The sequence below is a fragment of the Aquarana catesbeiana genome, linkage group LG07, assembly GCF_042186555.1.
Source record: "Aquarana catesbeiana isolate 2022-GZ linkage group LG07, ASM4218655v1, whole genome shotgun sequence".
Taxonomy (NCBI): domain Eukaryota; kingdom Metazoa; phylum Chordata; class Amphibia; order Anura; family Ranidae; genus Aquarana; species Aquarana catesbeiana.
The window spans coordinates 17,112,751-17,136,475 of record NC_133330.1 but is presented as its reverse complement, the minus strand read 5'-3'; the positions used below and the strand labels follow the sequence as shown (position 1 = coordinate 17,136,475).

The following is a 23,725-nucleotide window of genomic DNA, read 5'->3' as shown; positions in this document are numbered from 1 at the left end:
GGAGGAGCGGAGAAGGAAGGATCAGTTGGGGAAGTGGGAGGAGGGGAGAAGGAAGGATCGGTTGGGAGGAGCGGAGAAGGAAGGATCGGCTGGGGAAGTGGGAGGAGCGCAGAAGGAAGGATCGGCTGGGGAAGTGGGAGGAGCGCAGAAGGAAGGATCGGCTGGGGAAGTGGGAGGAGCGCAGAAGGAAGGATCGGCTGGGGAAGTGGGAGGAGCGCAGAAGGAAGGATCGGCTGGGGAAGTGGGAGGAGCGGAGAAGGAAGGATTATTTGGGGAAGTGGGAGGAGCGGAGGGTTATCTGAGGCCGGTAAATGATGGAACCTCCTCTGGGGACGTCAGATAACCGCAATGAGAAGCGGCATTTCATGTCACAGCGAGGCAAAGGACATATTGGTGACACAGAGCTCTCCAGTTAGATGGCCGCCATGGGTGACCGTGTACAGACCTATATACAGTCCATGATCCCTCCCCCACCTAAAGTATATAGGCGATAAAATAGAGTCCCCCCCATATAAAGTCCACGACTCCTCTGCATTCTATATACAGTCTAGTAATCCTTCCATATAGTGTCTATAGGTGACAGTCTATGATCCGCCACTTCCCATTTAGTTTAGAGGTGACAGCATATGATCCTCCACTATACAGTCTACAGTCTTCCCCTCTGCTATACAGGCGACAATGTATGATCCCTCCCCCTTTGAAACACCATCTATGACTACAGGTGAGTCAATGATTCACATCCTCCTATATAGTCTATAGGTGACAGCATAAATCCTACTATATACAGTGACAATGCATGATCCCCCCCTCCATATGCAGACTATAGGTGACAGTAAAATTCCCCCTACTCTATACAGCCCATAGGTGACCGTCCACGGGGGGGCCCTATATACAGCCCATAGGTGACCGTCCACGGGGGGGCCCTATATACAGCACATAGGTGACCGTCCACGGGGGGCCCTATATACAGCCCATAGGTGACCGTCCACGGGGGGGCCCTATATACAGCCCATAGGTGACCGTCCACGCGGGGCCCCTATATACAGCCCATAGGTGACCGTCCACGCGGGGCCCCTATATACAGCCCATAGGTGACCGTCCACGCGGGGCCCCTATATACAGCCCATAGGTGACCGTCCACGCGGGGCCCCTATATACAGCCCATAGGTGACCGTCCACGCGGGGCCCCTATATACAGCCCATAGGTGACCGTCCACGCGGGGCCCCTATATACAGCCCATAGGTGACCGTCCACGCGGGGCCCCTATATACAGCCCATAGGTGACCGTCCACGCGGGGCCCCTATATACAGCCCATAGGTGACCGTCCACGCGGGGCCCCTATATACAGCCCATAGGTGACCGTCCACGCGGGGCCCCTATATACAGCCCATAGGTGACCGTCCACGCGGGGCCCCTATATACAGCCCATAGGTGACCGTCCACACGGGGCCCCTATATACAGCCCATAGGTGACCGTCCACACGGGGCCCCTATATACAGCCCATAGGTGACCGTCCACTGGGCCCCCTATATACAGCCCATAGGTGACCGTCCACTGGGCCCCCTATATACAGCCCATAGGTGACCGTGCACTGGGCCCCCTATATACAGCCCATAGGTGACCGTCCACTGGGCCCTCTATATACAGCCCATAGGTGACCGTCCACTGGGCCCCCTATATACAGCCCATAGGTGATCGTCCACTGGGCCTCCTATATACAGCCTATAAGTGATCGTCCACGGGGGCCCCCTATATACAGCCTATAGGTGGCCGTCCAAGATGCCTCTATACACAGCCCATAGGTGACAGTCTGTGATGATCCTCATCCTATATAGTGTCTATGATCTCCCCTCCTATATACAGTCTATAGTGACAATATTTATCCCTCTATTTACACAGTCTAAGATCTCTCCACCACCAATGTAGCAGTGAAAAGCTATGATTGGTTCCCCCTCCTATTTAGTCTATAGGTGACAGTATAGGATCCTCCTCCTCTATACAATCTATAAGTTACAGTCCATAATCCCTCTCCCAATATACAGTCTATAGGCTGCAATCTCTCCCCTGTGTCCTATTTACAGCCTATGATCCCCCCTCCAATATATAGGTGACAGTCTATGCACATTGTCCCTCCTCCTATAAACAGACTATAAATGACAATCTACAACCCTTCCCCCCTATACACAAAAGAGTGGGAGTCAATGACCCCTCCCCTTATATACAATTCATGTGGGTATGACCACTCCCCCTCTTATGTACAGCCTATAGGTAGCAATCTATGAGCTCCATCCCCTATACACAATATCTATAGGCAATTGTCACCAACCCAACTTAATAAATCTATAGGTGACAGCCCATGCCCCTCCCCACAAAAAACAAATCTATAGGTGAAAACCCATTATGACGACAATTCCCCCCCTTCGTACAGTTATACAAGTCTATGGCCCCTCCCCATATCTATAGCTGACATCGTACAACCCCCCCCCATATACACAATCTATAGGTTACAATCTATGATCCCTCCCCCTCGTATACAGACCACATGTGACCTGTGCTGCCGCCCCGATCTAGAGGCGACAGTGCACGAGTCCCCCCCCCTATAGGTGACAGTCTATGAACCCCTCCCCCTATGTACACAATCTATAGGTGTAGGCCCATATAGATAGGTGACATCCTATGCACCTCTATAGGTCATTCTATGCACCCTTCCCATATATATATATATATATATATATATATATATATCATCCTATGTTGCTATATGCAATCTATAGGTGTCAGCCTATGACCCCTCCCCCTACACACAATCTATAGGTGTCAGCCTATGACCCCTCCCCCTACACACAATCTATAGGTGTCAGCCTATGATCCCTCCCCCTACACACAATCTATAGGTGTCAGTCTACAGCCCCCTCTATACATAGGTGACGTCCTAGGCCCCTCTATAGGTGTCAGTCTATGCCCCTCCCCCTAGGTATAGTTAACCGTATGGCCCCTCCCCCTAGTCATAGGTGACAGTCTATGGCCCAACCCCCACACACAGAGGTGGGGGGAGGGGGTGTCCAGGCCGCACTGTACCCCTCCCCCCCTCTTTCCTGACACACACGGGTCCCGGGCCCCTCCGGTTGTCCCCCTTCTCCTCCTCACTCTCACCTCGGTGCCCGGGCTCGGCGGTCTCGGTTGTCTCCGGTCGGCCTTCTCTTCCTCTCAGCACAACTCCGGCTACAGCTCCCACAGAGAACCGCCCGGCTCAGGCGCGCTCGCGTATCGTACGTGCGCGCACGCGCTGGGGAGTGCGGGGTCGCGCGCCGCCGCAATTTGGATGAATGGGGCCTGGGCGTGATGGCGTCACCATGCGCGAGCACGGGAGAATGTCACCAGGAAAGACCGGACGCGCATGCGCGCCCCCCCAGGACGCCCCGTTTGGGCGGGGTCGGAACGAGTTGGCGCTCGGCTGGGTCACGAGTCCGCGGACTGTACCAATCGGGTGTCTGTGGTGGGGGGAGAGGGCAGGCTAGACTAGGTGACGAATCCTCACCGCGCTCAGCGCTCCACTACATCTCCCCCTTTCCTTATATAGGTATTTAGTTATGAAGAGAGGAGTAGCGGGTGGGCGGGGTTGGTGGGTCAGTGACCAATGAAATGAGGAAGGGGCGGTGTTATGCAAAATACAGGGCTGAGCGGGGTATAAATAGTCCTGATGCTATTTGTGCTTCTCATAAACTGAGCGAGAGCGGAGAGAGGAAGGGGGCGGGGAGAAGTGTGATGTCATCACTATGCGTCATTCCTGAGCAACAACTGTGTGTGCCAACAGAGAGCCGATCATAACAAACACTGGGGGGAGGGGGGACACTGATCACACTGACACTGGGGGGGACACTGATCACACTGGGGGGACGCTGATCACACTGACACTGGGGGGGACACTGATCACACTGACACTGGGGGGAGGGGGGACACTGATCACACTGACACTGGGGGGGACACTGATCACACTGACACTGGGGGGGACACTGATCACACTGACACTGATCACACTGACACTGGGGGGGATACTGATCACACTGACACTGGGGGGGGGGCACTGATCACACTGACACTGGGGGGACACTGATCACACTGACACTGGGGGGGACACTGATCACACTGACACTGATCACACTGACACTGGGGGGGGGGCACTGATCAGACTGACACTGGGGGGAGGGGGACACTGATCACACTGACACTGGGGGGGGCACTGATCACACTGACACTGGGGGGGGCACTGATCACACTGACACTGGGGGGGGCACTGATCACACTGACACTGGGGGGGCACTGATCACACTGACACTGGGGGGCACTGATCACACTGACACTGGGGGGAGGGGGACACTGATCACACTGACACTGGGGGGAGGGGGACACTGATCACACTGACACTGGGGGGAGGGGGGACACTGATCACACTGACACTGGGGGGGCACTGATCACACTGGGGGGACACTGATCACACTGACACTGGGGGGGACACTGATCACACTGACACTGGGGGGGACACTGATCACACTGACACTGGGGGGAGGGGGACACTGATCACACTGACACTGGGGGGGAGGGGGGGACACTGATCACACTGACACTGGGGGGAGGGGGACACTGATCACACTGACACTGGGGGGAGGGGGACACTGATCACACTGACACTGGGGGGAGGGGGGACACTGATCACACTGACACTGGGGGGGCACTGATCACACTGGGGGGACACTGATCACACTGACACTGGGGGGGACACTGATCACACTGACACTGGGGGGGACACTGATCACACTGACACTGATCACACTGACACTGGGGGGGATACTGATCACACTGACACTGGGGGGGGGGGGCACTGATCACACTGACACTGGGGGGGACACTGATCACACTGACACTGGGGGGGCACTGATCACACTGGGGGGACACTGATCACACTGACACTGATCACACTGACACTGGGGGGGGGGGGCACTGATCAGACTGACACTGGGGGGAGGGGGACACTGATCACACTGACACTGGGGGGGCACTGATCACACTGACACTGGGGGGGGGGCACTGATCACACTGACACTGGGGGGCACTGATCACACTGACACTGGGGGGAGGGGGACACTGATCACACTGACACTGGGGGGAGGGGGGACACTGATCACACTGACACTGGGGGGGCACTGATCACACTGGGGGGACACTGATCACACTGACACTGGGGGGGACACTGATCACACTGACACTGGGGGGGACACTGATCACACTGACACTGGGGGGAGGGGGACACTGATCACACTGACACTGGGGGGAGGGGGGGACACTGATCACACTGACACTGGGGGGAGGGGGACACTGATCACACTGACACTGGGGGGAGGGGGACACTGATCACACTGACACTGGGGGGAGGGGGGACACTGATTACACTGACACTGGGGGGGGGGGCACTGATCACACTGACACTGGGGGGGGGGGGGCACTGATCACACTGACACTGGGGGGAGGGGGACACTGATCACACTGACACTGGGGGGAGGGGGACACTGATCACACTGACACTGGGGGGAGGGGGACACTGATCACACTGACACTGGGGGGGGGGCACTGATCAGACTGACACTGGGGGGAGGGGGGACACTGATCACACTGACACTGGGGGGAGGGGGACACTGATCAGACTGACACTGGGGGGAGGGGGGACACTGATCAGACTGACACTGGGGGGAGGGGGGACACTGATCACACTGACACTGGGGGGACACTGATCACACTGACACTGGGGGGAGGGGGACACTGATCAGACTGACACTGGGGGGAGGGGGGACACTGATCACACTGACACTGGGGGGACACTGATCACACTGACAATGGGGGGGGCCCTGATCACACTGACACTGGGGGGAGGGGGACACTGATCAGACTGACACTGGGGGGAGGGGGACACTGATCACACTGACACTGGGGGGAGGGGGGACACTGATCACACTGACACTGGGGGGAGGGGGGACACTGATCACACTGACACTGGGGGGAGGGGGACACTGATCAGACTGACACTGGGGGGAGGGGGGACACTGATCACACTGACACTGGGGGGAGGGGGGACACTGATCACACTGACACTGGGGGGAGGGGGGACACTGATCACACTGACACTGGGGGGAGGGGGGACACTGATCACACTGACACTGGGGGGAGGGGGACACTGATCAAACTGACACTGGGGGGAGGGGGGACATTGATCACACTGACACTGGGGGGAGGGGGGACACTGATCACACTGACACTGGGGGGAGGGGGACACTGATCACACTGACACTGGGGGGGGCACTGATCACACTGACACGGGGGGGGGACACAGATCACACTGACACTGGGGGGGGACACTGATCACACTGACAATGGGGGGGTGGCACTGATCACACTGACAATGGGGGGGGGGGGCACTGATCACACTGACACTGGGGGGGAGGGGGACACTGATCACACTGACAATGGGGGGGCACTGATCACACTGACACTGGGGGGGACACTGATCACACTGACACGGGGGGGCACTGATCACACTGGGGGGGGACACTGATCACACTGACACTGGGGGGGACACTGATCACACTGACACTGGGGGGGCACAGACAGAACTGACATTGGTGGGGGGACACTGATCACAATGACACTGGTGGGGGGGGGCACTGATCAGACTGACATTGGTGGGGGGGGACGCTGACACTGGTGGGGGGGACACTGATCACACTGACTCTGGGGGGAGGGGGGACACTGATCACGCTGACTCTGGGGGGAGGGGACAGGACACTGATCACACTGACACTGTTGGGGGGGACACTGATCACACTGACACCGGTGGGGGGGGGGCACAGACAGAACTGACATTGGTGGGGGGCACTGATCACACTGGCACTGGGGAGGGGGCACTGATCACACTGACACTGGGGGGAGGGGGGACACTGATCACACTGACACTGGGGGGAGGGGGGACACTAATCACACTGACACTGGTGGGGGGGACACTGATCACACTGACTCTGGGGGGAGGGGACGGGACACTGATCACACTGACACTGGGGGAGGGGGGACACTGATCACACTGACACTGGGGGGAGGGGACGGGACACTGATCACACTGACACCGGTGGGAAGAGGGGGGGCACAGACAGAACTGACATTGGTAGGGGGGGAACTGATCACATTGACACTGGTGGGGGGGCACAGATCAGACTGACATTGGTGGGGGGGACAATGATCCACTGGTGGGGGGGGACACTGATCACACTGACACCGATGGGAGAGGGGGGGCACAGACAGAACTGACATTGGTGGGGGGGGCACTGATCACACTGACACCGGTTCGGGGGGCACTGATGACACTGGTGGGAGGGGGGGGCACAGATCACACTGAAACTGGTGGGGGGGGGGGGCACAGATCACACTGACACTGGGGGGAGGGGGACACTGGGAGGAGGGGGACACTGATCACACTGACACTGGGGGGAGGGGGACACTGATCACACTGACTCTGGCAAGGTTCCGGGTTTGATATAAATCTAAATAATAAACATTGTGACATTTCGGGAATTATCGGAGAACATCCGGGATAAAGTGCAGAGGAGTCCGGCTATAGAAATATGACTCAGAGGTTGAAGATCCATCTGAGCTCCGCCCATTCATAATGAACTCCGCCCATTCATAAAGTAGAACTACAAACAAAACTTTTTTTGACATCTTGTATGGATTAAGGGTGTCAGTTTCTTTTCGCCATCTGTGTCCCATTGGGGAGATTTCCCTTCATTTCCTGATCCATAGCCAAGACAGGAAGTGAGAGAAAATCCCTCCAAATTAAGGGATTTCCTGGTTGTCACCAGAACTAGTGTCCCCATTGGAAGATTTCCCCTCTTTTCCTGTTCTTGTGACAACCCAAAATTTTGGATTTCTCTTACTGTCGATGATAACGGTAAACAGGACAAATATAGAGGGGGAATCTCCCTAACGGGGATACGGATAACAATAAACAGGGGGTCTAACCCCTCTCCACTTTGAAGAGTAGCCACATTTGGCACCTTTCGGGAGGGGGGAAAGGTTACCTGTTTTTGACAGGTACCCCCCCCCCCCACTTTCGACAGATTTCGCCGCGGCAAAGGTCCCCCGGTAATTCAGCCCCCCTCCTCCCCCGCCTCTGGGCCATTCACACAAATCGCAGTGCACTCCGCGCATGCTCAGTAGGGAAACGGCTGTGGAGCCGCAAGGCTGCAGAGACCCCCAGCTGAGGAACCAAGGGCACCTATAACCTAGACACTGCACAGAGCCGGGAATGATGGGACGTGGAGGAAAAGGAAGCAATTGGTGGAAAACACCCAAATCCCAGAGGAAAGGTGGAGAGACATTTTTAGCTTTAGTCAAGAGACAGCGTTGCTCATCACTTTAAAAACACCATATCAACTGTGAAGCATGGAGGTGGGAGACATAGTGTGGGGATGGTTTTCATTGTGAGGATTGAGGGGGAGAAGGGTCAACTTCTTATATGCAGGGCTGGTTCAGAATGTGGTGGAGAAGCGGCGCCTCTCATCACTTTGAGAACACCATCCCAACTGTGAAGCATAGTGGTGGGAGACCCATGGTGTGGGGATGAATTTCATGATCGGGGTTGAGGAGGAAGAAGGGTCACGTTATATACAGGGCTGGTTCAGAATGTAGTGGAGAGATGGCACTTCTCTTTACCTTGAGAACACCATACCAACTGTGAAGCATGGCGGTGGGAGACGTATAGTGTGGGGATGGTTTTCATTGTCAGGATTGAAGGGAAGAAGGATCAAACCATATACGGGCTGGTTCAGGATGTAGTGGAGAGACGGCGCGCTCATCACTTTGAGAACACTATCCCAACTATGAAGCACAGTGGTGGTAGACTCATGGTGTGGGGATGGTTTTCATTGTCAGGATTGAGGGGAAGAAGGGTGAAGCCACATACAGTGCTAGTTCAGTCTTTGAGTCACATTTCAGCAGGTCAGAGACCCTGACCACAGCCAGAGATGCCCTAGAGGGCCAAAAGGTTTTTAGTGCAGAAACGGCGCTGCTCATCACTTTGTGAACACCATCCCAACTGTGAAGCATGGTGGTGGGAGACTTATAGCATGGGGATGTTCTTTATTGTCAGGATTGAGAGGAAGAAGGGTCAAGTCATATATACGGGGCTGGCTAAAAATGTAGTGGAGAGATGGCGCTGCTCATCACTTTGAGAGCACCATCCCAACTGTGAAGCATGGTGATGGGAGACTTATAGTGTGGGGATGGTTTTTGTTAGGATTGAGGGGAAGAAGACTCGAGCCATATCGGGGGCTGGTTCAGAATGTGGTGGTTTTCATGTTTAGGATTGTGGGGAAGAAGGACCACATAGGGTGCTAGTTCAGTCTTTGAGTCACCTTTCAGCAGAGCCGAAAGGTTTTTAGTGCAGGATGTGTTGAAGAGACAGCACTGCTCATCACGTTTTCATGGTCACGATTGAGGGGAAGAAGGGTCACCTTATATACGAGGCTGGTTCAGAATGTGGTGGAGAGAAGGCGCCGCTTATCACTTTGAGACCACCATCCCAACTGTGAAGCATGGTGGTGGGAGACTCATGGTGGGATAGTTTTCATTGAAAGGATTGAGGGGAAGAATGGTTATGTTCTATATGGGGCTGGTACAGAATGTAGTGAAGAGATGGCACCGCTCATCACTTTGAGAGCATGGCAGTGGGAGACTTATAGTGTGGGGATGGTTTTCATTGACAGGATTGAGAGGAAGAAGGTTCGAGCCATATACAGGCCTGGTTAAGAATGTAGTGAAGAGATGGTACAGCTCATCACTTTGAGAGCACCATCCCAGCTGTGAAGAATAGTGATGGGAGACTCATGGTGTGGGGGATGGTTTTTATAGTCAGGATTGAGGAGAAGAATTGAGCCAAATACAGGGCTGGTTCAGAATCTGGTGGAAAGACGACGCTGCTCATCACTTTAGGACCACCATCCCAACTGTGAAGCATGGCGGTGGGAGAATCATGGTGTGGGGATGGTTTTTATAGTCAGGATTGAGGGGAAGAATTGAGCCAATCACAGGGCTGGTTCAGAATCTGGTTGAAAGACGACGCTGCTCATCACTTTGAGACCACCATCCCAACTGTGAAGCATGGCGGTGGGAGAATCATGGTGTGGGGATGGTTTTTATAGTCAGGATTGAGGAGAAGAATTGAGCCATATATAGGGCTGGTTCAGAATCTGGTGGAAAGACGATGCTGCACATCACTTTGAGGCCACCATCCCAACTGTGAAGCATAGTGGTGGGAGACTCATGGTGTGGGGATGGTTTTCATGGTCAGGATTGAGGGGAAGATAGATCGAGCCATATACAGACCTGGTTCAGAGTGTGGTGGAGAGATGGCACCGCTCATCACTTTGAGAGCACATCCTAACTGTGAAGCATAGTGGTGGGAGACTCATGGTGTGGGGATGGTTTTCATTGTCAGGATTAAGGGAAAGAAGCGTGGAGCCACATAGTTCAGTCTTTGAGTCGCCTTTCAGCTGGTTAGAGAGCTTGAACACAGCGATGACCTGGAGGGATATAAAACCCAGACCCGAAAGGTTTTTAGTGCAAAATGTGGTGAAAAGATGGTCGCTGATCATCACTTTGAGAGCACCATCCCAACTGTGAAGCATATTGGTGGGAGACTCATGATGTGGGGATGGTTTTTATTGTCAGGATCGAGGGGAAGAAGGGCCAAGTTTAAACACGGAGCGGGTTCAGAATGTGGTGAAGGGATTTGTAGGCACAGCCAAGAACTGCCCAGGCTCCAGCATTCCCGCAGTGTTTGACCACCCCCCCCGGGAGGATATGGGGATCACAGTGATGGCGGCAGCCCCAACCCCCGTCTATCATCCCTCATAGAGCTGTAGGTTCTCCTCATACTGGTCATGACCTGGTGACAGTATTATTACAGTGTGTGCTGTCCCACAGCAGCCAATCAGCTGCACCCTGTCATCCCTGTAGACATGACAGCTGCAGATGATTGGTCGCTATGGAAACCGGGTAATAAATATTGGGAGGAGCTAGATCTATCTCGGGCCCTCACAGCGAGCTCTTTTAGTAGGCGGGCTGAAGGGAGAGCCTATCACTGACAAGCTAGGGGCGGAGCTACACGAAGCAATGGTGAAAAAACGACATACAGAAGAGCGATAGGCTGGTGGGCGGGGCTCAGCCTGATGACTGACACGGTCGAGGGGCGGAGCTCTGCGGTGACTGTCAGGTTTGTTTTGGCAGTTCGATAGGCCCGTGGGCGTGGCTTAGCCCCTGTTGGGGGGCGGGCTGTGGGCGTGTCTCGCCGTAAGATGGCGGGTGAGGGGAGAAGATGGCGGTGTGGGGGTCGGAGTTGCTCTCTCAGTTCTGGGCTCACTTCTGGCTCTGGGCTCCGAGTTCGGTGAAGAATGGGAGAGGAATGACCTGAGAGCCGCCCTCTTCCGCCTGCTCCTGGCCTGGCTACTCCTCAGTGTCACTGCCATCCACCTGGCCTGGAGAGGCTACGGACCGACCGTCACCGCCTTCTACTACCGGCAGGGTGAGACCCCGAGATCACATGACACGGGGGGCGGGGCTGGAAGAAAAGGGGGCGTCGCCGTACAGAGGTGCCTAGGCAGTGTGGTGTGTGTACCCCAAATGACACCCGTACACCCCGAATATCACTTGTACGACCCCAAATCTCACCGTGTACCCCCAATATCATCTGTACGCCCCCAATATCACCCGGTGTACCCCCAATATCACCCGTACACCCCAAATCTCATCCGTGTACCCCAAATATCATCTGTACACCCCAAATCTCACCCGTGTACCCCCAATATCATCTGTATGCCCCAATATCACCCGTGTACCCCAAATATCTGTACACCCAAATCTCACCCGTGTACCCCCAATATTACCCATACACCCCGAATATCACCTGTACACCCTGAATATCATCTGTACGCCCAATATCACCCGTTGTACCCCCAATATCATCTACACCCCAAATCTCACCCGTGTACCCCCAATATTACCCGTACACCCTGAATATCATCTGTACGCCCGAATCTCACCTGTGTACGCCCATATCACCCGTACATACCCAGAATCTCACCCGTGTACCCCAAATATCATCTACACCCCAAATCTCACCCGTGTACCCCCAATATTACCCGTACACCCTGAATATCATCTGTAACGCCCGAATCTCACCTGTGTATGCCCAATATCACCCGTACACCCCAAATCTCACCCGTGTACCCTGAATATCATCTGTACGCCCCGAATCTCCCCCGTACACCCCAAATCTCACCCGTGTACCCCACATCTCACCCGTACACCCCAAATCTCACCCATGTACCCCAAATCCCCCCAACATATCCTCCCTATATATCATCTATGTACCCCAAACATCCTCCCTATACCCTCTAAATTCACCTATATATCTACATACCCCATATACCCTCACTGTACCCCAGTTATCCCTCTGTACCCCGCATATATAGCCTCCCTGTGCCCTCAAATATCTCCATATATCCTCCCTATACCCCTATATATCTATGTACCCCAAATATCCTGTGTGCCCCCCCAAATTCCCCACTGTACCCCTATATATCATCTATGTACCCCAAACATCCCCCTGTACCCCCATATATCATGTGTGCTCCCCATATATCCTCCCTGTACCCCAAACATCACATCCCCCTGTACCCCAATTATCCTCCCTATACCCTCCAAATACCCCTATATATCTATGTACCCCAAATATCCTGTGTGCCCCCCATATTCCCCACTGTACCCCCATATATCCTCCCTGTACCCCTATATATCATCCCTATACCCTCCAAATACCCCTATATATCATCTATGTACCCCAAGCATCCCCCTGTACCCCCATATATCCTGTGTGCCCCCCATATATCCTCCAAATACCCCTATATATATCCTCCCTGTACCCCCCATATATCCTCCAAATACCCCTATATATCATCTATGTACCCCAAGCATCCCCCTGTACCCCCATATATCCTGTGTGCCCCCCATATATCCTCCAAATACCCCTATATATATCCTCCCTGTACCCCCCATATATCCCTTTGTGTATATATATATATATACACAATCTATATCCCATTTACCCCATATATATTCTGTGCTCCCCATATCCTCCCTGTACATACATATATCCTCCCAGTACCCCCAAATACCTCTATATAACCCCCCCCCCACCCCGTATATTTAAATAAATAGAGCCTGCGCTGTGAATAAAGTGCAATCAGTGAGAATATTGCTTCCAAACTGTAATTGTTCTATAAATAGAAGATGTGTCATTCATAATAAATGATTATCACAGGAAGAATCCCAAAGTGAAAATAACATTCTGTGTATACAACAAATAAACATTCTCCAGCTGGGAATGGTCTGGGCTGGCTGGTGTTTGTAGTGCACTTATCCCCCCAACCAGCCCAGACCATTCACAGGTGGAGAATGTTTATTTTTTATATACACAGAATTGTATCGTTTATTATCTTTTGCTGCCGATACAAACGGACACCAGACACGGATACGTCATTATTTTGAATGAAATCTTTATTATTTCTCATATATATATTTTTATTTATTAATTTTTCACTTTGGGATTCTTCCTGTGATAATCATTTTATTATTAATGACACGTCTTCTATTTATAGAACAATTACAATTCTGAGCAACATTCTCACTGATTATTGCTGATGATATTCTCACTGATTGCACTTTATTCACAGCACAGGCTCGATTTATTTTAAGTTGCAACATAATAAGAGAAGTGAGAACCCTAATTTTGTGCCAGCAGAAGTATTCTGTTCATTGTATTTTCTTATCATATAGAGTTTCTGATTACACTTTCACTGGGCACATACTTGTTAGCACTGGGGTATTTTTCATAATTGACCCTCCCAATGCCCCCCCATAAGGCCTCCCTGTGCCCTCAAATACCCCAATATATCACCCAGTATCTCAATATACTGTCTGTGTACTCCTGATTTACCCCTATATACTTCCATATACACTAGGGGTCAACCGATTATCAGAGCAGCCGATTATTAGGGCCGATATTCGCCGATTTATCGGTATCAGCCAGAAACTTCCCGATATTGGTCAATGTGCAGTTTATAGGTATTTATGCCATATTTTTTTTTTCTATGTTTTGGAAGCCATTTAATATGTTTTTTTGTTTTTCCCAAGAACTTTATTTTTCCCAGTTGTTCACTTTTAATGTTTCAATTTTAATAAACCTGTTCAGTTTTTATACCAGATTTGTGTAGAAATTGTGTTTTGATTATTTATTTATTTATTTTTTTTTTTTTAACTTTAACTGTACCGAATATCGGCCTGAAAGGTGGCCAAAAGTGCCCTGAAAAAACTATATTGGTCGACCCCCTAATATACACCCCAATATATTGCCCCTGCTATAACCCTCTACCCCAAAATACCCTGATGTACCCAAATATACTGTCCCTGTACCCTGATATCCCCCAATATATCATCAATGTACCTCTAATGTACTCCCAAAATATCACCCAATATATACTCTTTACATGATATAGATCTTCCTGAAAATCACATGACACAGGGGGTGGGGCTGGTATAAAATTGGCATCACTGTCCAGTGCCTTGGCAGTGTGCATATGTGACCTTTGTATATCCCTTGTGCCCCAAAATACCCTGATATCCCCACTGTACCCGAAAGTAACCTAACATACCTCCCTGATATAACATCCCCGTACCCAAAAATACCCTGACATACCCCCTGTACCCCGATGTATATCTTCTATATGATAGATGCCAAAATGTGGCTTTTAACCCCCTGTACCTCGATACACATCCCCTGTACCACGATATATGGTCCCTGTACCCCGGGAGACCCTACACACACTGGAAGACTGTACAGAACAGGACGTTTAAAAGGGGGGGGGGGCGTTACTGTGTAGGGGTTTCCTAGGCAGCCTTTTTTGGAGATTGGACCCCGGGTACCCTGGCCATCCCCACCACAATCTACCCCCAACTTGGGGGGGGGGGGGGAGGGAGGGGACTGAAAGTCCCCCACATTCTCCAAATATTCTGCACCCTTATAGCCTGGAATTTGAGCTCTCTCTCCCCTCCCCCCCCCCCCCCCCCCCCCAACCAAACACTGCACTCCAAGACCTGCCCCAATTCGGCAAGGTAGCCTGGAAGACTGCCCCCCAACCACCCCAGTTCAACACTGCACCCAGATAGGCCAGATGACCCCCAAAGACTCGTCTATTAAACGCACCCCAGTAGGACAGGGAGACCCACTTTCCCAATACAACACAACACTTTTGATACCTGGAGAGAGGGGGAGGGGGGGTCCTCCCAGGGTGTCAGTCATATCATCTGCTCCTCTCTGGTTTCAGGTCCGGGTGGACAAAATGGCGGCACTCCAGAATACCCCCTCCCACGTCAATATCTGGTGAGTAGCTAGAAATTATGGAAAGCTCCCAACACAACCTCCTGCCCTTAGCTCTTCTCATCCATGGGTGAGGCCATTAACACCCCGGGATGGAGGGGGTCAGGCCCTGGCAGAAAGACCCCTCCACTCTGCCGTGGCAGTCTGTGCCCATTGGGGCCATTACTTGGGTGTACAGCGTTCTGGTGGTCTCCCAAACCGTCAGCGGGTGAGAAGGTTCCTCTGGGGATGGGATATCCGGGGTCAAGCTGGGCTCCTTCTTTACAGGGCGATCATGGAGGCCAGCAGAGAAGACCTCAGAGGGTATCCTCCCTGACCCGCTCCACCCTGGACTAGGCCAGTATGGATGGAGTCGGCCATTAGCGGGAACATCGGGTCTCGCTTGGCATGAAAATATTAGCAACATGTGAGGTTCCTCAAGGGTGTGCCCACAGCAGCCAATCCGCTTCATGTGTGTAGAAGGGAGGGGCTTACAGCATGAAACATTTCTTTCAGCCTATTCCTCACAGGCAGGGCGGGGAGAACAAATACATACTTATAGCACCGCCCCTAGGAATGCATTGCTCCGCCCTTTTCTGCTTTCACGTTCCTCCGGTGTGGCGCACAGTCCCAGCGGTCGCCTGTATTTGCGGCACGCCATTACACTAACAGTCGGACATCCGCGTTCTGTTTGCCGTACCGGCCAATTGCAAAATAACGGCAATGTTTTTTCTTCCGCAGGAAAGCTCCAGTACAGAATCCCTGAAGAGCCACCAGGAGTGACATGAGGCCGAGTTGGGTACTCCCTCCGCTGGGTGTGACCCGCAGCAAAGGATATGACTGATGCTGAGCTGCGTCCCTTCCCCCGTCTCTCTTCCATGATCGCTGCACAGGAAGACGGGACTGGACACGGCACCATAATGGCTTCCAGGCTGCGTCCTATACCGCCTTACCTATAGATATATATGGTGCTCCATACTGACATTGCTTTATGGACTGTCGCCTTCATCCAGCAGAATGTATACCGTGACAGGTGCTCTTAGGTGGGGCCGAGGTGTGATTAGTCTGAGATCTGCGTGTTGGCTTATTATACAGGGGTTGGTGTGTGCGCACTCCAAGGGGCAATGTGACTAAGGGAACTTCAGGGGCCAACAGGGCTTCTGCCTTGAAGAGGGGGGGGGGGTCACTATGGCTCCCGCCTTGAGAGGGGGGGTGGTGGTCACTACATCTGCCGCCTTCAAGAGGGGGGGTGGTGGTGGTGGTCACTATGGCTCCCGCCTTCTGGGGGAGGGTCACTATGGCTCCGCCTTCTAGAGGGGTGGTGGTCACTATGGCTCCCGCCTCTAGAGGGGTGGTGGTCACTATAGCTTCCTTCTTCTAGAGGGGGGGTGGGCACTATGGCTCCCGCCTTCAAGAGGGGGGGGGGTGGGCACTATGGCTCCCGCCTTCAAGAGGGGGGGGTGGGCACTATGGCTCCCGCCTTCAAGAGGGGGGGGTGGGCACTATGGCTCCCGCCTTCAAGAGGGGGGGGTGGGCACTATGGCTCCCGCCTTCAAGAGGGGGGGGTGGGCACTATGGCTCCCGCCTTCAAGAGGGGGGGGTGGGCACTATGGCTCCCGCCTTCAAGAGGGGGGGGTGGTCACTATGGCTCCCGCCTTCAAGAGGGGGGGTCGGGTTGTGGTCACTATGGCTCCCGCCTTCTAGAGGGGGGGTGGGTTGTGGTCACTATGGCTCCCGCCTTCTAGAAGGGGGGGTCACTATGGCTCCCGCCTTCTAGAAGGGGGGGTCACTATGGCTCCCGCCTTCAAGAGGGGGGTGGTGGTGGTCACTATGGCTCCCGCCTTCAAGAGGGGGGGTAGTCACTATGGCTCCCGCCCTTTAAGAGGGGGGGGTGGTCACTATGGCTCCCGCCTTTCAAGGGGGGGGGGGGGGGGTGGTCACTACATCTTTCGTCTTCAAGGGGGGTGACCAGCACGGCTCCCACCTTCGAGGGGTGAAAGGGGGGGGTTACCACAGCTCCTGCCTTTAAGGGGGGGGTAACTACATCTTTCGTCTTATGGGGGGGGGGGGGGGGGGGGACAACACGGCTCTTGCCTTTGGGTGGGGGTGGGGGGAGTCCACCACAGCTCCTGCCTTTGAGGGGTAAGGGAGGATAACCACGGCTCCCGCCTTCCTTGGGGGGGGGGGGGGCACCATAACTTCTTCATGATGCTACGCAGGGAGACGCTCAGCCACATTTCTCCTCTTTTGATGGACTCTTCCGCAGCAGAATGATTGCTACACAGACATGGAATGTATCTCACCGACTGACCACATTCTTCGATGACCCCCGTCATCTCCTCTCTGCCTTATTAGCGCCTCCATCCTCCAGGGAACCCAATGGACTGTATGAGGCCGATGACCAAACTGTCAGGATTCTTTTGCAACCTATCGCGAACCCTGAGAAGGAAGGGATTCTGGGTAAAGGCAGCGTGGTCTGTGACCACATCCTAGAAGAAGAGAACCTGTCAGATTAAAAAGATATGGGAGCTGCTTGTTCTTGGTGCACATTTTAGGGTTGTCATCTTCATCCTTTACTACGAGGCTGATCGACACCTGAAAGGTCACCTTCACATTCAGGCTGAAGCTTCGTTCTCAAAATAAGCCAATCGTAAGTCTGTAACATCTTTCCTATACAATGGGGTAGATTTACTAAAGGCCAATAGAATAGTGTACTCTGCACTCATTCTCCTTTAGTAAATGCGGTAAAGCTTCACCCAATCAGGCGCGTGGGGGGGGGGGGGGGGGGGGGGGGGGTGAGGCATTTTTGCTTGCACCTGATTGGATGATCATGCAAAGCTTTACCATATTTACTAATGGGTGCAACTGCACTTACAAAGTGCCCAGTTTATTTTCCTTTAGCAAATCAACCCCTACGTATACAGGGCAGGGTATCTACAGACTTGAAGGATGTATTATATTTTTTTTTAATATACAGTATATAAATATATATTATTTAAAAGCCTGAAGCAGGTGATGAGTTTGTAACATCTCATATATATAGTGCCCGGGGTGTCTATAGGCCTGAAACAGGTGATACGTCTGTAATCCTTCCTATAATTTTACAAGGTATCTCCAGGCCTGAAGCGGGTGGTAAAGTCTGGATGTTCCTTCCTACACTTGGCTCTGACCTGGAGGAGATTGTAGATTCTGCTGACATGATGTGATTTACTGCTGAGAAATAAAAAGAATGTACAGGACGGAGTTTGTTTCATTTGTGTAAAAAAAAAAAAAAAACCATACAGTTGTGCTTATAAGTTTACATACCCTGGCAGAATTTATGATTGGCCATTTTTCTGAGAATATGAATGATAACACAAAAAAAAAAAAAAAAAAAAAACGTTTTTCTTTCACTCGTTAGTGTGGCTGCCATGCCGCGGTAAATATATGTGGGGCGGTCCGGCAGCCATTGAAAAATTAAAATGCTGCATTTGGCCACTGGATGGAAGGAAGTGATTATGATACTTAGCGCCATCTAGTGCCAGATGTGGTAGGTTCAGTTTTAAATTTTAAAGAAAAAAACAAATACCACATTTGGCCACTAGATGGTGCTAAGTATGATAAGGAAGTTCCTATGATACTTGATGCCATCTAATGGCCAGATGTGGTAGGTTTGGTTTTAAATCAATGAAAAAAAAACAATACCTCATTTGGCCACTAGATGGTGTGAAGTACCATAGGAACGTCCTATGATACTTAGCACCATCTGGTGGTCAAATCCAGTATTTTCTGAATCAATTAAAAATAGTCAACCAGCACAGAAAATAGCAGAATAACTTTCATTCTCCCCCCCCCATATTCACACAGAATGAATGTACAGTGAGAGGGAAAAAAAAGTATTTGATCCCCCTGCTGATTTTGTATGTATGCCACTGACAAAGAAATGATCAGTATATCATTTTAATGGTAGGTTTATTAACAGCGAGAGACAGAATAACAAAAATATCCAGAAAAACGCATTTCAAAAAAGTTACAAATTGATTTGTATTTTAATGAGTGAAATAAGTATTTGATCCCCTATCAATCAGCAAGATTTCTGGCTCCCAGCTATACAGTGAACGAGCTGAGATTAGGAGCACTCTGTTAAAGGGAGTGCTCCTAATCTCAGCTTGTTACCTGTATAAAAGACATTATGAAGCAATCAATCAGATCCAATCTCTCCACCATGGCCAAGACCAAAGAGCTGTCCAAGGATGTCAGGGACAAGATTGTAGACCTACACAAGGCTGGAATGGGCTACAAGACCATCGCCAATCAGCTTGGTGAGAGGGTGACAACAGTTGGTGCGATTGTTCACAAATGGAAGAAACACAAAATAACTGTCACTCTCCCTCAGTCTGGGGCTCCATGGAGGATCTCACCTCGTGGAGTTTCAATGATCATGAGAACGGTGAGGAATCAGCCCAGAACTACACGGGACAATCTTGTCAATGATCTCAGCTGGGACCATAGTCACCAAGAAAACAATCGGTAACACACTACGCCGTGAAGGACTGAAATCCTGCAGCCCCCGCAAGGTCCCCCTGCTCAGGAAATCAGATGTACAGGACGGTCTGAAGTTTTCTAATGAACATCTGAATGATTCAGAGGAGAACTGGGGGAAAGTGTTGTGGTCAGATGAGACCAAAATCAAGATCTTTGGCATCAACTCATCTCACCGTGTTTGGAGGAGGAGGAGGAATGCTGCCTATGACCCCAAGAACACCATCCCCCACCGTCATACATGAAGGTGGAAACATTATGCTTTGGGGGTGTTTTTCTGCTAAGGGGACAGGAACTTCACCACATCAAAGGGACGATGGACGGGGGCCATGTGCCATCAAATCTTGGATGAGAACCTCCTTCCCTCAGCCAGGGCATTGAAAATGGGTCATGGATGGGTATTCCAGCATGACAATGACCCAAAACACACGACCAAGGCAACAAAGGAGGGGCTCAAGATGAAGCACATTAAGATCCTGGAGTGCCCTAGCCAGTCTGCAGACCTCAATCCCATAGAAAATATGTGGAGGGAGCTGAAGGTTCGAGTTACCAAACGTCAGCCTGGAAACCTTAATGACTTGGAGAAGATATGCAAAGAGGACAAAATCCCTCCTGAGATGTGTGCAAACCTGGTGGCCAACTACAAGAAATGTCTGACCTCTGTGATCGCCAACAAGGGTTTTGCCACCAAGTACTAAGTCATGTTTTGCGAAGGGGTCAAATACTTATTTCACTCATTAAAATGCAAATCAATTTAGAACTTTTTTTGAAATGCGTTTTGCTGGAAATTTTTGCCGTTATTCTGTCTCTCACTGTTAAAAGAAACCCACCATTAAAATTATAGACTGATCGTTTCTTTGTCAGTGGGCAAACGTTCAAAATCAGCAGGGGGTCTAATACTTTTTCCCCCTCACTGTATATGCACGTTCAGTGGGTGAATTGCTATGCCAACTTTTATGAACACACCCCCAAGTCCACTGCTGCTAGAGAATCAGACAGGCGAACTTGCAATGTATGAGTGTGTGCAGCTTACCTGTCATCCTTCCGTGTTCATACGGGTACAGGCTTACCTCCATACACAGAACAAACCACCCAACACTCTCCTAGGTGTACAACCTAATGCAGCCCATCACTGCCGATCTCCAGAAGACTCCGATTAGCTCCACCCACATACAGCCCCTATTCACCTCCTCTGTCCTTGTTATGATTAGTTAGAATGCGGCATTTGTACCCGTGCCTCTGGAAACCACCAACGCGTTTCGTCAAATTCATCCTCCTTTCACTTTAGACTGTACATTTATAGAAAACTGTCCGGCTCACGCAAAGCTCTGTGCCATCAGGAGCAAATAAAAGTACGGGTAGGCAGAAGCGTACAAATCACTCCCATGCTTGGCCCAGCGCCGTCATAGGGGGATGGGGCGAGTTCTCAGCTTTGTGTAAGCTCTGGCAAGACTGTACATAGAGATTCAAATCCTCAAGTCAATGGTGGGGGAGCACAGGGGGGAGATAGGTGTTGCTGGGGAGGGGGGGGGGTTCTTCACTTTTCCTGTATAGGCAAAGTTAACTTTAACGCTTTTGCTTCCACCAACATATAACCGGGTTTTACACACACTCCTGGCTGCTACATCCCCGGTACATTCCGCCCACCATGTTTTCCAGTCTCCTCGGTCCCGCCTGTGGACCCAGGACCAACAAGGTGCACGCCCCCGAGGGGAGGGAGCCGCTGCTCCTGTGCACACTGCTGGATCGAGATGGGGCTGAGGTAAGTATTAGAATACATTAAAGCGGACCTTCAGTCATTTTTTTTCAACTTTCCATGTGGGACAGAAGCGATCTTTCCTTTTGTTGTTTTAACTTTGGATAGTAAAACTTTTTTTTTTCTGCCAGTAAATCCCTTATACAGCCCGCTTCCTGTTTCTTGTCTGGTCATTGGCTTAGGCTTATGACATCATGCACAGCTCTCTCTCACTCTCCTGAGAGTTTGCCAGGAAGGGCGGGGGGGATGAGTCATAGGAGGGCCAATGAGAGCTGCAGAGCTAGAGCTGTGCCTCTGTGTCTGTGTAAATCCAGGAAGTGAACAGGCAGCAGCTTTAGCTGCCCACAGTTAAAATGGCTGCAGCCAAACTCAGTGGCGGGAGATGTCGGCAGCATGTTTGGCAAGTACAGAATCAAAATATATATATAAAATAATATGCAAAGTGGTTGGAGGGAAGCTTCAGAATTGCAAAGAAGTTTTTTCATTACAAATTATGTGAGCAGACTGCAGTTCCTCTTTAAACCACTTGCCGACCGGCTCCTGTACATATATGTCGGCACTTTGAAGATGGATATCTCGGTAACGGCAGCGACAGCTGCTGCCACAACTGAGGGATCCATCTCTTCAGGAGCCGGTCGTGTTTACGATAATGGTGGTCTCTGCGGTGGATTCGCCGCAAGATCACCATTATTGGCAGTGGGAGAGGGGCCTCCCGCCGCTCTCCGTTGCTTACCGGAGCCGTCGGCAGCGGCGGAGGCGATCGGGTCCTATCCGTGGCTGGGTATGGAGACGAGTGAAGGGAAGATGGCCCCCCACCCGTCTCCATACCATAGCATGGCGGAAGTGACGTCATAACGTCGGCTCCGCCCATACGTCTTAAAGACACTTTTTTTCAATGTAATTTTTTCAAATGCCAAATTTTTTTTTTATTTTTTTATTGCATTTTAGTGTAAATATGAGATCTGAGGACTTTTTGACCCCAGATCTCATATTTAAGAGGTCCTGTCATGTTTTTTTCTATTACAAGGGATGTTTACATTCCTTGTAAAAGGAATAAAAGTGACACAATTTTTTTTAAACAGTGAATATATAAAATCAAGTAAAATAAATAAGAAAAAAAAAAATTTTTTTTTAAGCGCCCTGTCCCGACGAGCTTGTGTGCAGAAGTGAACGCATGCATGAGTAGCGCCCGCATATAACAGTGTTCAAACCACACATGTGAGGTATCGCCGCGATTGGTAGAGCGAGAGCAATAATTATAGCCCTAGACCTCCTCTGTAACTCAAAACATGCAACCTGTAGAATTTTTTAAACGTCGCCTATGGAGATTTTTTAAGGGTAAATGTTTGTCGCCATTCCACGAGCGGGCGCAATTTTGAAGCGTGACATGTAGGGTATCAATTTACTCGGCGTAACATTATCTTTCACAATATAAAAAAAATTGGGCTAACTTCACGGTTGTCTTATTTTTTTATTCAAAAAAGTGAATTTTTTCCCAAAAAAAGTGCGCTTGTAAGACCGCTGCGCAAATACAGTGTAAAAAAAAGTTTTGCAATGACCGCCATTTTATTCTCTAGGGCAGGGGTCTTCAAACTATGGCCCTCCAGTTGTTTAGGAACTACAATTCCCATCATGCCTAGTCATGTCTGTTAATGTCAGAGTTTTACAATGCCTCATGGGATGTGTAGTTCTGCAACAGCTGGAGGGCCGTAGTTTGAGGATCCCTGATCTAGGGTGTTAGAAAAAAGTAATTTTCTAGCAAAAAAAAAACTGTTTTAAACTTGTAACCACCAAAATCTCAAAAACGAGGCTAGTCTTTAAGTCAGGGGTCTTAAACTGGCGGCCCTCCAGCTGTTGTAGATCTCCAAGTCCCATCATGCCTCTGTCTGTGGGAGTCATGCTTGTAACTGTCAGTCTTGCAATGTGCTTGG

General features: G+C 51.2%; 2 protein-coding genes across 2 annotated transcripts in view; one reads left to right on the top strand and one right to left on the bottom strand.

The window, feature by feature from the left end:
* Positions 1-3,540, bottom strand: part of RHOA (ras homolog family member A) — a 32,354-nt gene extending 28,814 nt beyond the window's left edge. The window contains exon 1 of the mRNA XM_073591698.1: positions 3,157-3,540. The gene's annotated coding sequence lies outside the window, so the exon portion shown is untranslated. The remainder of the gene's footprint in view (positions 1-3,156) is intronic.
* A 7,864-nt stretch (positions 3,541-11,404) lies between these two features.
* TCTA (T cell leukemia translocation altered) lies at positions 11,405-16,691 on the top strand. The gene is given in 4 exon segments (XM_073591697.1): positions 11,405-11,450; positions 11,453-11,626; positions 15,486-15,542; positions 16,259-16,691. Coding segments are annotated over 4 exon segments (309 nt in total). The 5' UTR covers positions 11,405-11,419; the 3' UTR covers positions 16,306-16,691.
* The last annotated feature ends 7,034 nt before the right edge of the window (positions 16,692-23,725 follow it).